Here is a 15127-nt window from a genome sequence, read left to right on the forward strand (position 1 = left end):
ATATAGAACGCGGTTGCGTTCCGTTTCATGCATAGAGCGCATAGATGGTTTGGAAATCTATAATATAAGTAACGTGAACTATAGATTTTCAGGCGATTTATGCGCTTAATGCATGAAACGGAACGCATCCCGCATGAACGCGTTACATTTGCAAAAAACGATGAGCTAGCCAATCAACCTTTCGCTCTTGCGGACAAACTGTAACAGATTGGCTATTGTATCGCTTTTTCTCACGCGTAGTGCATTGACACGTTCTGTGTGCAAGAGACTTTATCCTTCTTCCAACCTTACCGCTACCGCCTCCACTTCCACCATTCACCGCGAGAAACCGTGCGGTGTGCGGTGCGTGCTCTGTGTGCTGTGTGTCATATTTGCTCGTCGACGCGCGAGTGTACATTCGAGTGTGCTTTCCTTTATCGTAGGATAGCCGCGATGCTGTCCAATTGTTCGCGTTTCGCGCCTCGGATAATCACGCGGAGTAGCGTGTTACGGGCCAAGGTAAGATTACGTGCGGATGTTCCGGCTTTCGCGCTCTCTATTCCTCTTCGTAACACACGATCGAATGCTGTGATATTTATACCGCTCTCTCTTCAAGATTAAACTGCCGAGAAGCGTCCGTTGAATTACGGTTTCGAGATTCGTCGAAGTATCTAATCTTTTTCTCTCATCGTGACGACGATTACATAATATGTACATACATACATATTGCTCGATGATATCTTCACGGCTCATGCAGTCTGTCAATTTAAAATTTTTTTTACGAGGAGTCTCCTTGATCATGAGATTTGTCAATAGACACATGGATGTCGTGATTAATCATTTCGATCGTAAAGTTGCGAGACTGATGTGCTCTCTCTTTTTGTCTTTCTCTCTCATGATGGAACAATGACTATTTTTATCTTCGACCGTGTGTCAGAGAATATTTCATAAGATCAATCGTCTGTTTTTCTGACTGAACTCGCCGCTTTTCTCTGCATTGCTGTCATGTCGAATATATCTTACAGCATTACTGAAATAACATTAAACCAACTCATTCTTTTTGCAGGTCACAAGATCATTGTATAATCAAGGTAAAGTTAATTGGAGATATATTAAGACAAGATATAATGAAGATAGAGAATAGCAACTATGAAAAAAATGATATCGATTGAAAGAAATCCATTGGAACAGAAAACTATTAATTATATTCAATTATTCTTATAGGGCGTACTATAGTTATCCATGCTGAACATGTGCCCAATGTTAAAACTTTATTGTAAGTAACATTGTGCACTTTATTTTGCATTTATATACATTTTTGCTTTTAAAATATATTGTTGTATAAGTTTAAAAACACATACATGTCTAGAAACCTTAGTTTTTTGATGCTGTGCTAATTGTTTTTGATTCTTCAAAAATGGAACAAAGATAAAGTAGGAAAGATCATAGTATTCTTTTGCCTGTAGATCTAGAAAATATAAGGCAAACTGTTATTGGGTAAATCGAGCGAGACATATACATTCAACTTCAGCATTATGTAAGTACAATAAAATCTTATTATTATTAATTATATTTTTCAAAGATCACGCATAATAAAGATTTGAATTAATCTATCTTTTGTGTAATTTATGTTATTTAAATTTAGGGGAGATCAAGGAAGTTGTAGTTCCTCTGTTTGCCGAAAGTATAAGCGAGGGCGATGTGAGGTGGGAGAAGAAAGTTGGCGATCAGGTCAAGGAAGACGATGTTCTTTGCGAAATCGAAACGGACAAGGTACACATTTCTTCATCATAACACAAAGTAGAAATATATAATTGCAGGATTATAAAAATATTACTTCACTCGATTATTTAATTGTCTATAGACTTCGGTTCCCGTTCCATCGCCTGGACCTGGCGTTGTAAAAGAAATCTTCGTTAAAGATGGCGATACCGTAAAGCCAGGTCAGAAATTATGTACTATTGATATCGGTGCGAGCGGCGGAATTGCGGCCGCACCCGCGGTAGAAGCGCCGAAGCCCGCTGCGGCACCATCTCCTTCTCCGTCGCCACCAAAAGCAGCAACACCTCCTAGTGCGACGACACGTCCACCATCGCCGGAAGCCGCGGCAGCACCAATTCCGCCTCCCGCTGCTAAGCCACCACCTCCGCAAGCACCTATTGCTTCGATGCCGGTCGCGGCCATCAAACATGCGCAGGTAAATGTCAATAAATAATTATATGCAGCTTAAGAATATTATGATGTTAACGAGAACGATATTTTCAGTCGCTGGAAAGCGCGAAAGTTCAACTACCTCCCACCGATTACACGCGCGAGATATTAGGCACTAGGACAGAGCAACGGGTGAAGATGAACAGAATGCGTCTACGTATTGCGGAACGTTTGAAGGAAGCACAAAACACGAATGCTATGTTAACCACTTTTAACGAAATTGATATGAGGTAATTAGTTTCATTGATTAAATCGCAAATTTTATATTTAAAGATCTAGTTTATGATGTTCAACATATTTTATTTTATTTTTTATTTAACATGTGTCGTATTATTAACTTATAGTCGCATTATCGAATTTCGAAAAATGCATCAAGAGGCTTTTACGAAAAAATATGGTATCAAACTTGGATTTATGAGTCCGTTCGTCGCAGCCAGTGCTTACGCTCTGAAGGATCAACCCGTAGTAAACGCTGTAATAGATGGCACCGAAATAGTATATAGAGATTACGTAGATATTAGCGTGGCAGTCGCAACGCCCAAGGGACTCGTCGTACCGGTGCTACGCAGTGTAGAAAATAAAAATTTTGCCGAGATCGAAATTGTTTTGGCCGCCTTAGGCGAGAAAGCTAGGAAAGGAAAAATTACCGTCGAGGACATGGACGGCGGTACTTTCACGATAAGCAACGGTGGTGTTTTCGGCTCGATGTTAGGAACTCCCATCATTAATCCGCCTCAGAGTGCGATTCTTGGTATGCATGCCGTCTTCGATAGACCAGTCGTCGTTAAGGGACAGGTAAAGTTCAACAAAATCCTTATTAAGATTCGTCAATTTTTAATATCCATAATTATAATTTCCATTGCAAAATTATTGTTAATTAATAAACATTTTATATTCCTAGATTGTCATTAAACCAATGATGTATGTAGCTTTGACATATGATCATCGACTGATCGATGGACGCGAGGCTGTGTTCTTCCTAAGAAAGATCAAAGAAGCTATAGAAGATCCTAGGATTATCTTGGCTGGCCTTTAATAACTTGGAATACACGTTTGTCGCGCATGTGTTGACAATTTTTATAATCACCGTAAAAAAGTAAGAGCGCGACAGTCTGTAAAAATTTTCGGCAGGGAATCTTCCCGCTTCGGAAACCTTATTATTGGAGCGTTAAGAAACGTCTCGACATTTCTTTTCGAATCTATCAATCTCTATAAGCTGTACGGGATGATGTGGCAAGTGCAGTCATAAATAACGATAAGCATGCTAGTCCTATGTCTATAATTTTGAATTCTTATAATGGAAGTATAATGAGTCGCTTTTACTTTGGCTATTGAACGATTTTTGCTATCGGAATTTTTCGATACAATGATCGCTCAATATGATTTCATAATATCGTTAGTCATGTTTTACGCACGAAATGTCGCGGTACCACGAACATATTTTTATTCTCTCCGTACGCATCATGCTTAATTTGGTAGAGATGTGAGCGCAAACGGAAATCGAGCTAAGAAGTACTTTATTAGATGTAGATCCAAAGCTAAAATAAAGTCTCACCAATCTAAATGTTTAGCATTGTTGAATTGCGACCATAAGTATATACGCGACTTAATAAATCTTTAAAAATTTCACGGTGATATTGTATAATTTTGTACATTACTTGTACATTATATCGAATATCTCCGGATCTATTCATCGGAAACTTTTCTGCATTTTAAGGAAAGCGGAATATTAGCGATCTTGTACAGATCAAAATTGTTTTTAAATAAAAGAAAGAAAATCAACATAGGATGTTTTGTAGCATAAAGTGTGGGGCATTTAACGATATATTAACGGATACACTGCCAAAATCTGTATGAATTTTTTAAAATATCATTAAATTGAAATAAAAACCTGCACGAATAAAGATATGCAGATATCGATAACAACATCTGTCATTGATACAGTATGCAATATTCTTGACTATGTATTTATATTGTCAATATATTCAATGAATTGTGAAAATATGTGCGAATATCTTTGGTCTTGTTGTAAAATACGTTGTATATTATTCAATATTCTGTGTATTAATGACGAATCGCGTATAAAGCACACTGATTAAATATTTTATGTGAGTTTTGTATCATTTCAATAGTATCAGGATTAAAAAAAATTTTTGAACATTGCTAATAATAAATAGTTAATACATCATGCAACACTAACATTGTGATTAAACTTCTTTAACGAAAATTCCTTATATATCAGAAAGTCATTTTGGAATGTAATCTTAGAAACGAGGAAAGATTTGAATAATTGTTATATTTCTTAAAGCATTTGTTCTAGTGTCTGGAAATTAAATATATTTTATTCTATTATATTTTTCTAGTAAAAGAAGAATTTTATTAAGTGAATCAGAAAGAAAGTTTCTGTTTGAATATTTATTTTATCCGCAATCGAGATTCGCTATCGATCGGAACGAAATGGTGAGAAAATCGATATCCTCTTATCGACAGCGCACAGTCGAATTCTGGCGAATGACTTCGCCCTTTCGGGAAACAGTCAAGCGTTGAAGAAAAATGGTGAGTTCGTCAAAATTTAAAAAATCTATTATTATTTATTGCTATAAAGCAATGTTTCCGTTATTTAGCACGATGAAAAATATATTATTGCTGCTAATGTTAAATTTTTTTGCATATACATTATTTTATACTTTTTTAGGTTATTATCATCTTTCAAATGTTAGTTTATTTTCAAATTTTTATATAAAAGATGTTTGTGTAATAAATTAATTTCGTTCGTAAAACAAATATTTCTCGTCATATAATAAATTAATGTTTATTAGCAATAGTTGCTATAAACACTTATTGTTCGAAAGAATATTTTATAATTTTCCTCAAATAATTTAATATATATATTATTATTGATATATACACGGAATTTTGTGTTGTACTATTTTTAAATACGATAAATGTAATAAAATTTTAACAGGGTCAAAACCAATCTGGTAGTGGTGGTAGTGGAGGGGATAAAAAGGATGACAAGGATAAGAAGAAGAAATACGAACCACCAATTCCCACGAGAGTGGGTAAAAAAAAGAGACGTACTAAAGGACCAGATGCAGCTCTGAAACTGCCTCAAGTAACTCCTCACACACGTTGTAGACTGAAACTATTGAAGCTGGAACGCATAAAAGATTATCTATTGATGGAGGAAGAATTCATCAGGAATCAGGAACGCTTAAAGCCACAAGAAGAAAAAAACGAAGAGGAAAGATCGAAAGTGGATGATCTTCGTGGAACACCAATGTCTGTTGGAACATTGGAAGAAATAATAGATGACAATCATGCAATAGTATCCACTTCAGTTGGTTCTGAGCATTATGTGTCCATCTTGTCATTTGTGGATAAAGATCAATTGGAACCTGGTTGTTCTGTGTTACTGAATCATAAAGTTCATGCTGTTGTTGGTGTGTTAGGAGATGATACAGATCCTATGGTTACAGTAATGAAGCTTGAAAAGGCTCCTCAGGAGACCTACACTGATATTGGAGGTATATTATATACATTTATCTATACTCTGATAAATCTGCAATTAATATTTTATTAAAATTGTTGAGACATTCATGATTTTTAATTTGAAGTTCTTAGAAATAATATAGAGACTTTCAGCTAAATTTTTTAAATAAAAATTTAACTTAAAATTTAAATATAGAAAACATAAATTTTTTAAGAAAAGATCTGCATTTGAAACAAGTTAAATGTAAGAATATCAAAGAATAATTGTATATATAATTATTTTCAGGTCTTGATACTCAAATTCAAGAGATTAAAGAATCTGTAGAATTACCATTAACCCATCCAGAATATTATGAGGAAATGGGTATTAAGCCTCCAAAGGGTGTGATACTTTATGGACCACCTGGAACAGGAAAGACACTGCTTGCCAAGGCTGTAGCTAATCAAACATCAGCTACATTTTTGAGAGTTGTTGGTTCTGAACTTATACAAAAATATCTAGGTGATGGCCCAAAACTTGTGAGAGAACTCTTCCGAGTTGCTGAAGAGCATGCTCCCTCTATTGTCTTTATAGATGAGATAGATGCTGTAGGAACAAAGAGATATGATAGTAATAGTGGTGGCGAAAGAGAGATTCAGAGAACTATGTTGGAATTGCTTAATCAACTTGATGGTATGTTAACTTCTAGTACAAAATAGATAAATTTTTTTTTAAGTATATATTTATATAATATTAAACAAATATTTTTGATTATCAGGTTTTGATAGCAGAGGCGATGTGAAAGTGGTTATGGCAACTAATAGAATAGAGACCTTAGATCCTGCTTTAATCAGACCCGGTCGTATCGATAGAAAAATAGAATTCCCTCTACCAGATGAAAAGACCAAAAGACGAATCTTCAATATTCACACGAGCAGAATGACTTTGGCACCTGATGTCAATCTTGCAGAGTTAATCATGGCAAAAGATGATCTCTGGTGCAGATATCAAGGTAAGATATTCTATCAAAAAGTTAATTGTATTATGTACAAATTTATTTTTTCATTATTTCATTGTTTAATATATAAAATGTTTAGGCAATATGTACCGAAGCTGGTTTAATGGCTCTACGTGAACGTCGTATGAAAGTTACTAGCGACGATTTCAAGAAGTCTAAAGAAAGTGTACTGTATCGAAAGAAAGAAGGTTCTCCTGAAGGATTATATTTATAAAAACATTCGTTATTAATGGTTTTCTGTATGATTGAGTCCATAATTACTCAAACTTCTAAATAAAAATTTATATAGGGAAATTAATTTTTATAATAATGTATTTACAAAAAGTATTACATAGTTTTAATAATATTTTTTTTATTTAACCAATATTATTTGTTATAAATGCTAAAATCTGTCTACTTTAAAGAATTAAATAGTTAAATTAGTTCCAATGCCTGATTTATTTAAGATTGGTTCAAAATATTCGTGTAGCCTATTTATTACTGTTTTAGAATGTATCCTCTGATTATTTAGGATTTCAGAAAATTGAATATTCTCATATGTATTGCAAGTTTCGTTTTGTGATTCCACACTGCATATCCAACATGCACCTCGTCTAGTTTTATCGAGAACAGTGGCTACATCCGCAGGATGTTTTAAAGTAGGTGATAAAATAGTAGCCAGACTTTTGCATTTTCCCAATTTAAAAGCTGTCTCAAAACCATCTTTATAACCTATGTCAAATCCTTCTTGTAGTACAGAATCCGTTCCGTCTTGTATTCCTTCTCTATAACCAGTCTAAAAAAATGTTTAAATATAGAAAAACAATATTATAATGCAGACACAAGTATTAAGTCATGATTTATATAACCTCAATACGTGAATAGTCAAAAATTTTACGTACCTTGACAGCACCATCCATAATGCGTTCCCAACATTTTGAAGCGATGTATAAAGAATCGTCATCTTCTGTCGAATATGAATCATTTCCTTCCATTTTTATTAAATCTTCCATTTTTTATAATCATGTATCGTTACTTATGATTATTTAATTAATAACGTTTTAACATAAACATTTTATTTTATATAATTTCGCAACCATTCATATTTGACAATGAGTTTATATAAATTATTTTCTTTATTTTGACGTGAGGAATACGCCCTAGATGTTTGTCCAAGTATTTCGTATTTATTTTCGTAACACCCTGCGATTGTAAACCACACTCCGCGTGACACTCCTTCCAAATCCAAGCTCAAATCGCAAGTACTAAGTGCACGCGATCATATGTAAAGATCAAAGATTTGAACTTTGGAATACTTTACAGCTAAATATTAAAGCAACAATAAAATTTTTTGAAAATGAAAAAAAATATATAAATCATGCTTTTCGAAAATATTATAAGACAATTATTATTAAACCGAAAAATCAACGAAAAAACTGTGAGATACTTATGGAAGATTTGTATGATATTAAAAAAAAACCCCTGAAATATGAGAGATTTTTTCTACTGCAGCAAATGATGAGCAATTATTCGCCTTAATGCTGAAAATTTTTATAAAATCGGAGAATAAATTTAGACAGATAACGAAAACAAGAATATTAGATTATATAGGATATATTATATAAGACTCTAAAGAATACGATCGATGCAAACAAATCGGAGCAAGATAACAAGGAGATAAGATTGCGAAAGTGCGTGATAAATTATTTAACAAAAATTGTTTGGAATTTGCGATTGAATTGAAAAAGACGATACTGGTAGTGGAGAAGCCGTTTTTTTTCATATATTATCTTGCGATGCCGTTGAATCGAATATTCTTAGGAATTGCTTTTCAATTCGAAGTAACTGGTGCGACTAGTTCCGTATGCGAAGTTCTTTTTAAAATCCATCGCGATCAGTTCCTGTGCGTAATAATGTGGCTGTGGTCTACAAATTATTTATTCCGAATTGAGAGTCGAGATAGATGTTTTTGTAGACCACAGCCGCATTATTATTTTGACATTAGCAATGACAATAACTCGTAGCAACTTTTTGATCAACTTACTACTAAAATTACAGCCTGGACAAAGCCCTGCTTTAGTTCAATTGATCGTAACATGATATGAAAATGGAGAATTAAACAACGCATTGTTGCAGATATAATAGCATATTAATGACGATAGCTTAGACAAAATAATCTAACATTGTGTAATGATAATGTAGATAAGTTAGAAAAAAATAGGATTAGGTCCGCGCGCAAAGGATGATTTTCTTTTCGCACAAGACTTGCAGAATATTATTAAAAATAAAACAAAATAATAAAGATGTAAAAAAATCATCTGAAATATATTTCAACAATCACGATATTTTCCAAAAAATCGTGATATTATTAATGAATACCTTTATCAGCGCATTTGTATGTTATCGAATCTAAGAATGATATGATATGAGTTAAAAAAGAAGTTTCAGAATTAACATGCATTATTGACGAGAATAAATAAATACAACAGGAAATGGAATTCTTCAATGAACTTGTCAAGAAAGACAATACTCTATAATAATAATTTGCCCGATTTGCCGATATTATCGCGCTAAGATTTTCCAAATACATTTGGCTTATTTGCACAAGTGAGATCTATATGTTATTGGAGCATGAATATAATATTCTATTTTCAAAAAAATCTAATTTTAACGCATAAAAGAATTGTATCAATTTAATCTTTTCGGTATAAAATTTTTTATATTAGCTGTATATATATTGAAAAAAATTGTAGAAAAATTTCTTGCAAATACAAATAAATTTTTTATCTACTTATAGATAGTATAAGGGATTTTATAAAATATATCATTTTTTATAAAATTTTATAAAATATAAAATTCTATATATGCTGAAGATTTCTTGTAAATTCTAATTTTTTCTTGCATCTGCAAGTTTAATTAAAATGTAAGTTTACTGTAATATATCTGCCATCCTTTTATTTATATATATATGTTAGAAATTGTAATGTATGTTGTAAACGCCTATCTATAATGCAAGAGCAATTAATAGAAAACTGTTAGGAATTTTTTTATATATAAAAAAATATTTTTGTTATTAATGCTATATGTAGATATTATGCTGAACGAATTTTAACATTATATTAACTATATTTTTACTTATACTCTATGTGATATAAATAACTCTTTTAAAAAAAAAAATTATATTGTACATTAAAACTTGAAGATTTAAAAGAACAGAAAATAATCTATAACAAAATATTAAAATATTTATCTGGCACTATTCAAAATAAGTTGGAATCCGACCTGTTTTATTATCAGATGCTTATAATCTTTGTTTCTATAATAGTTTGTACATTTCCATAATAATGTACTCACTTATCAATATAGTGGCATCAATAAAAATATATAAAGATAATTTTTGCTTTTTTAAGATATTATCAGTTATCATTATTATTATTCGAATGTTTTATTAATTTATTACAAATAACTTCTCATCATATATATCCTAAAAAATTTGTGTTTTATTATAATTCTATTACATTATATTATGCATTCATTCACACAACAAATTTTGTTTCTTTATTGTAAATCTTCTTCCAAATAAAAGATTTTTTAGTAAATTATTTTATAAATATTTCCATTGAGAAAATTTATAGTTTTGTAGTATTTTTATTGGTACCACTGAATAGTATGAAGATTAAAAATATTTTATGTCTTAGAAGTTTATTAAAAACTCATAAGAATCGCAATAAAAAAAAAAAAAAATAAAATAAAATAAAAGTATTCTTCAAGATTCTGCTAATAATTTTTAACAAACTTCGCATGTATTTTATAAGCATCTCTGTTAATATAAATTGAAACAAGACGAATTCCCATATAAATAATTGTATTATTTTTCTAATACTGATATTTTTCCTTCAGCTTTTGGTAAAATATAAGTATAAAATATAAACACAAGCAAGCAAACATGAATTACAAGTTCTGTATTTTACAAGAAGTTCTATTTTTGGCGTTTTTTTATATTATTATCACAGTGAATTGTTTTACTTATGTACATTTCGTAAATGCTTCTGATGGTATTTGACCACATTTGAAAAACTCTTGAAAAGCAAAGAGTGCATTATTATAGTTCCATTGCATCTCTTGTAAGCACTTTAAACTCCATTCCAAATTCATGTTTGTTTGCTGACTTAATACCACTATCATTTGCTGTTTTATCTCTTCGCTTAATTCCGGAGCTATAGATTTTGTTGTCTCAGCGGGCAACAGCTCCGATGTCTTTGGCTGAATCTGTTGATTCAATTGCTTCAGTTGTGCCTCAGATGGCTGACTAATATGTAATTGTTCATTGCGTATACAATATCCATTACCTTCTGGAATAATTATGAATGTTCGATTGAAATAGCGGATAGGCTGTTCCTTGTTATCAAGCTCTTGGAAATAGCCTGTTAACGTAATAAACATCATTGTTTGCTGTAAATAAAGAAATATAAATTTTATTAATATAAATCTTTATTTTGTATAACATTTAATATACAAATCATCATCATATGATTTTAATCATTCATTATAATAACTTACTGTAGCAAGTACAATATCCATAGTAAAAGTATTTAGGAGATGCCTTGTTTGTGGCATCTCTGATATGAAAGAAACTACTGGTAATCTACCATACTTCAATAATTTCTGTCTTCTAACTATGTCATGTACTCTAAATAAATTCCGGCTATTCATAAGATATTGTTTTAATCTACAAGAAAAAACTTTTACTTTATTACAATTGAACACACACACACACGCGCGCGCGTGTGTGTGTGTATATACATATACATGTGTTGTTGTATGTATGTGCATGTGTGTTGTGTGTGTGTGTTGTGTGTGTATATATATATATATATATATATATATATATATATATATATATATATATATAGAGTTGATACTATAAAAATATATTATAACGCTTAACAATGAAATAATATCAATGAAACAATACAATATTCTTTTGGACATTGCATAGATACTTACTTGTTAGCAGAGGAAGCAGTTATTGTCATACTAAAATATGCTTGTTCGTCATATGCATCAAGTAGAAATTGACGATTCTCGCTATCCAATATCGTAAAATACTGTTGTAAAAATCGATGCGCGATTTGTTGCGCGTTCGAATCAGTAAAAAACATTTTTTGTGATTTTGGTATTTTTGCAATATCAATCACATCGAACACAATTGGTCGTGGTAATTCCGTGTCATCCTTTCAAATAATGCAAAAAAATTTATGCCACGAGAAGATACATAATTTAAATATGTATATTTATATAATAAGATACATACCAGACGCAGTAGCTTCGGAAACCGTTTCCGGATATCGCTATAAGGTCGAGAAAAAAAAGTCTATGAGTTCCATGTTAATTATATGATAAAAGAAAAACCACAGACACATATATTCCTTATTATGAAATAATTCACAAGAAATTATATTAAAGTGTTTGCATATGCGGTGTAATATGAAATTATTAAGTAAATTAACCGCGCGGTAATGTCTTTTATTAGATGTAATCCAAAATAGATTCTTTGTATAAGATTAATATTTAACCATATGTTAAAAAACATGCATTTACTAATCTTTTCATACTTTTAATTTAACATATGAAATTGCTACTTAAAAAATCAAATCATTTAAAAATCTCTGATTTTAAATAATACAAAATTAAATGCAATAATTACTGTTGGGATATTGTTCCATAAATAAAATTTCAGAGATTATTCTCAATTGTTTCTCAATGAAAAAAAAAAATTATGTTGTAAAATACAGTACCAAATGTAATTATTTTGTTGAGATATATATTTGTTACAGACAGGGTTTCCAGTCAATTTCAGTTCTTCCAATTTTAAGTCTTTAATAGCGTCTACTTGATAGATGTCTTTTATCTGCGACATAGAAATATATGATAAAACCGAATATAGAATATATATGATATATAATTCGTACACGCTCACTTTGTTATCGCCGATGTGAAGAATTTTCAACTTCGTAAATTTTTTATTTAATTCGCTGAGTTTATCGATGTTATGCAGCTTATTGTTTTCTAAGTTCAAGATTTCTAAATTTGGCATATGTTCGCCTACGATATCTAACACAGTCATCAATATTGAAGGGCGAAATAATGCACAGCAATAATCATCAATGAGATCTGTAAGACATACACATAAACTATAATTTGATATTGTTTGCATTAATTAATAATAAATCTTTAGACTTGATTATTTTTAATCTTATAATTTTATAATTCTATTATTCTAACCAGGATCTTGATGAAATTTTGACAAATCCAAAGCATTTGTTTCTTGTATATATCTTTTGGATAGAACTTGTTTTAATCGTTCCTTATATTTATCATTAATGTCGTATTGTGGAAATCCTGATTTTACTCTCACTTGTAATCTGAAGCCATCTACCATTGTGATTTTGCGATCACAATTTAACAATGCGTTTGCGGTCTTATAATCGTCGACAAAAAAAAAGGCTTCGTATCCCGTTATCTTATACTACAAATAAATTTAGGTTTTAATTACAAAGATTTAAGAATTATATTTATTATATTCTATTTATTATATTGTAATAATATATATGTTTATTACTCTATGTGATTTAATGTTTTTGCTTTTATTGCAGCCACGTTAATTATAATATTACAAGAGAAATCATGATTTAGTTTTATTCTTACATTGAAATAAAAAAATTCTTAGATATAGGTTGATATTAGTTCTTAGATATAGATGATGAGAAAATTTGTTTGAGAACTTTTGTTAATTTATAATTTCTTGCTTATATTATGATTTTATATGGCTGCTACAAAACTAAAAATTTTAAATCAACATGTTATATCGCCAAACATTAATATAATTTATAATTTTACTAGTTTTTCATTGCAAAACTTATCTGAGAATTTTCAATAATCATATCAATATTATATCAATAAATATGTATTGAGTATATGTTAAAAAAAATATAAATATAATTCAAAAAAAGGAAAATTATTTACCAATATAGGAACAAATACTTCAGGTGCCATGTAGCTTAATAGAGATTTTAAAACATAATCTTTTTTATATTTGTGGCCAAATGGTATCTGCAATATACAAGGGATATTAGAAGAATAAGAAAAATTAGAATTTTTTTCAGAAAAAAACTTATTTTAAATCTCAATGTACATGATATATATTATGTAATACACAAAAATATCACTTACACTGATTCTATACCAATTGCAATCTTTAACTATAAACTGCAATCTAGGTCCAAATTGGATTTCTTTGAAGTTTCTGTTTCCATATGGAGGATTATTTCTTTCTCGAGAAAATGTTTTGTCCCAAGATCTGTTAAGTCTGATCTTGAATAATGGCTGGATACAAGATCTAGATTCTCCTAGATTAAATCCTTTATTATTTCTTCCCATATAATCATCATGACCTATAAACAAATAACAATTTAAGTTATACAAAACAATGGCTATATATTTAGATATGAAAAAGTTACTTTGAACATTGGAGAGATCTTTAATATTATTTTTCAATGACTTGGTTTACACAAATCACATTTAAATAAAATCCACATTGACTCTTGACAAGTTAATACTATATTTTATTTAATACTGTAATATTATATTACATAGAGTATGCATAAAACTTGTATTAATAACAATGTGTATATTTCCAATACTTAAAAAGCTTTTTCTTTTGTTTTCTTTTGTACTTGCAAATCAATTTACCATTTTTTTTCTTCAAAGTAGTCATCATTTATACATAAGTGTGATTTATTAATTCGTATAATTTATATAAAAGAAAATATTTATGTAAACCACATACATGAATATGAGGAAGACTCTCTTATGCAAGAAAAAAATTCTGTCCAAGGACTCTTAAAAAAATTATATTTATTAACTTCAAGCAGAAAAAAAGATAAATAGAAGAGATTGGATTTAGAAGATTAATGTATTGATAAATTAGTGTATTAATAAATTAGTTTACTAAACTAGTGAATCTGCGAGATCTATTGAAAAAATGTAAATATATTTACAAGCGATAGTTGTACGAAAATTGCGCGTATTAAAATTACTCTAGAATTGATGAAATTGGCAAGATAGAAGCGGAAAGTTTGATAACTTACTTATGATATTATGCCTATCCTCAAAAGGAGCAAGACTGTTATAATCAATCCAGGTTTTATTCAATTTCTTTGACATTTTTCATCAAATATCAACGTAGAAATACAATAAATTGATACACATTCGTTACCTTTGATCAGTATTGTAAATCGCGCACTCATATTCTAAACATGTGTTCCAACTTGCGATCAAAAACATGCTAGAGATGCTTCTGTTGTGTGATTGACCAATCAGGATAAAAAGATCAAAGATTTCTTTATTCTGATTGGTTAATGCAAACTCGAGAAACATTTGTAGCGTATATAGTTACTATTTTTTTA

At 30.4% G+C, this 15127-nt stretch overlaps 4 protein-coding genes across 5 annotated transcripts; 2 read left to right on the forward strand and 2 right to left on the reverse strand.

Annotated features, from left to right (window-relative positions):
- Positions 1-126: 126 nt before the first annotated feature.
- LOC126853679 (dihydrolipoyllysine-residue succinyltransferase component of 2-oxoglutarate dehydrogenase complex, mitochondrial) lies at positions 127-4295 on the forward strand. The gene is made up of 9 exons (XM_050599654.1): positions 127-498; positions 1046-1070; positions 1204-1255; positions 1446-1516; positions 1625-1752; positions 1844-2176; positions 2245-2420; positions 2535-2985; positions 3092-4295. Exons 1-9 carry the CDS (start codon positions 433-435, stop codon positions 3224-3226), a joined length of 1437 nt encoding a protein of 478 aa, XP_050455611.1. The 5' UTR covers positions 127-432; the 3' UTR covers positions 3227-4295.
- Positions 4296-4601: 306 nt separating this feature from the next.
- Positions 4602-6978, forward strand: LOC126853685 (26S proteasome regulatory subunit 4-like). Its single transcript, XM_050599678.1, is given in 6 exon segments — positions 4602-4746; positions 5156-5717; positions 5969-6355; positions 6441-6654; positions 6656-6674; positions 6760-6978. Coding segments are annotated over 6 exon segments (1320 nt in total). The 5' UTR covers positions 4602-4743; the 3' UTR covers positions 6895-6978.
- Positions 6979-7085: 107 nt separating this feature from the next.
- On the reverse strand, positions 7086-9376 carry LOC126853734 (uncharacterized). Its single transcript, XM_050599763.1, has 2 exons — positions 7562-9376; positions 7086-7455 (listed from the first exon to the last, which is right to left on the reverse strand). Exons 1-2 carry the CDS (start codon positions 7670-7672, stop codon positions 7087-7089), a joined length of 480 nt encoding a protein of 159 aa, XP_050455720.1. The 5' UTR covers positions 7673-9376; the 3' UTR covers position 7086.
- Positions 9377-9616: 240 nt separating this feature from the next.
- LOC126853666 (nuclear RNA export factor 1-like) lies at positions 9617-14947 on the reverse strand. 2 transcript variants are annotated; one of them, XM_050599631.1, is made up of 11 exons: positions 14810-14947; positions 13893-14113; positions 13686-13772; positions 12945-13188; positions 12640-12833; positions 12458-12570; positions 11974-12010; positions 11667-11893; positions 11220-11388; positions 11009-11111; positions 10754-10928 (listed from the first exon to the last, which is right to left on the reverse strand). In XM_050599631.1, the coding sequence occupies exons 1-11, from the start codon at positions 14883-14885 to the stop codon at positions 10894-10896; spliced, it is 1506 nt and encodes a 501-aa protein (XP_050455588.1). In that variant the 5' UTR covers positions 14886-14947; the 3' UTR covers positions 10754-10893. The 2 variants fall into 2 exon arrangements, with proteins under 2 accessions (XP_050455587.1, XP_050455588.1); XM_050599630.1 differs by having other exon boundaries at positions 9617-11111.
- Between the last annotated feature and the right edge of the window lie 180 nt (positions 14948-15127).

Source organism: Cataglyphis hispanica, chromosome 12, assembly GCF_021464435.1.
Source record: "Cataglyphis hispanica isolate Lineage 1 chromosome 12, ULB_Chis1_1.0, whole genome shotgun sequence".
Lineage (NCBI taxonomy): Eukaryota > Metazoa > Arthropoda > Insecta > Hymenoptera > Formicidae > Cataglyphis > Cataglyphis hispanica.

Excerpts from the sequence above, each read along its gene's own strand:
- LOC126853734 (XM_050599763.1), bottom strand. The coding sequence starts at position 7,672 with ATGGAAGATTTAATAAAAATGGAAGGAAATGATTCATATTCGACAGAA. Across the intron at positions 7,456-7,561 it reads TTATGGATGGTGCTGTCAAG|ACTGGTTATAGAGAAGGAAT; the intron begins GTACGTAAAATT and ends ACATTTTTTTAG.
- LOC126853666 (XM_050599630.1), bottom strand. The coding sequence starts at position 14,885 with ATGTCAAAGAAATTGAATAAAACCTGGATTGATTATAACAGTCTTGCT. Across the intron at positions 12,834-12,944 it reads AAAATTTCATCAAGATCCTG|ATCTCATTGATGATTATTGC; the intron begins GTTAGAATAATA and ends TATGTCTTACAG. Across the intron at positions 11,389-11,666 it reads ACTGCTTCCTCTGCTAACAA|ATTAAAACAATATCTTATGA; the intron begins GTAAGTATCTAT and ends TTTTTCTTGTAG.
- LOC126853679 (XM_050599654.1), top strand. The coding sequence starts at position 433 with ATGCTGTCCAATTGTTCGCGTTTCGCGCCTCGGATAATCACGCGGAGT. Across the intron at positions 1,256-1,445 it reads CCCAATGTTAAAACTTTATT|ATCTAGAAAATATAAGGCAA; the intron begins GTAAGTAACATT and ends TTTTGCCTGTAG. Across the intron at positions 1,753-1,843 it reads GCGAAATCGAAACGGACAAG|ACTTCGGTTCCCGTTCCATC; the intron begins GTACACATTTCT and ends AATTGTCTATAG.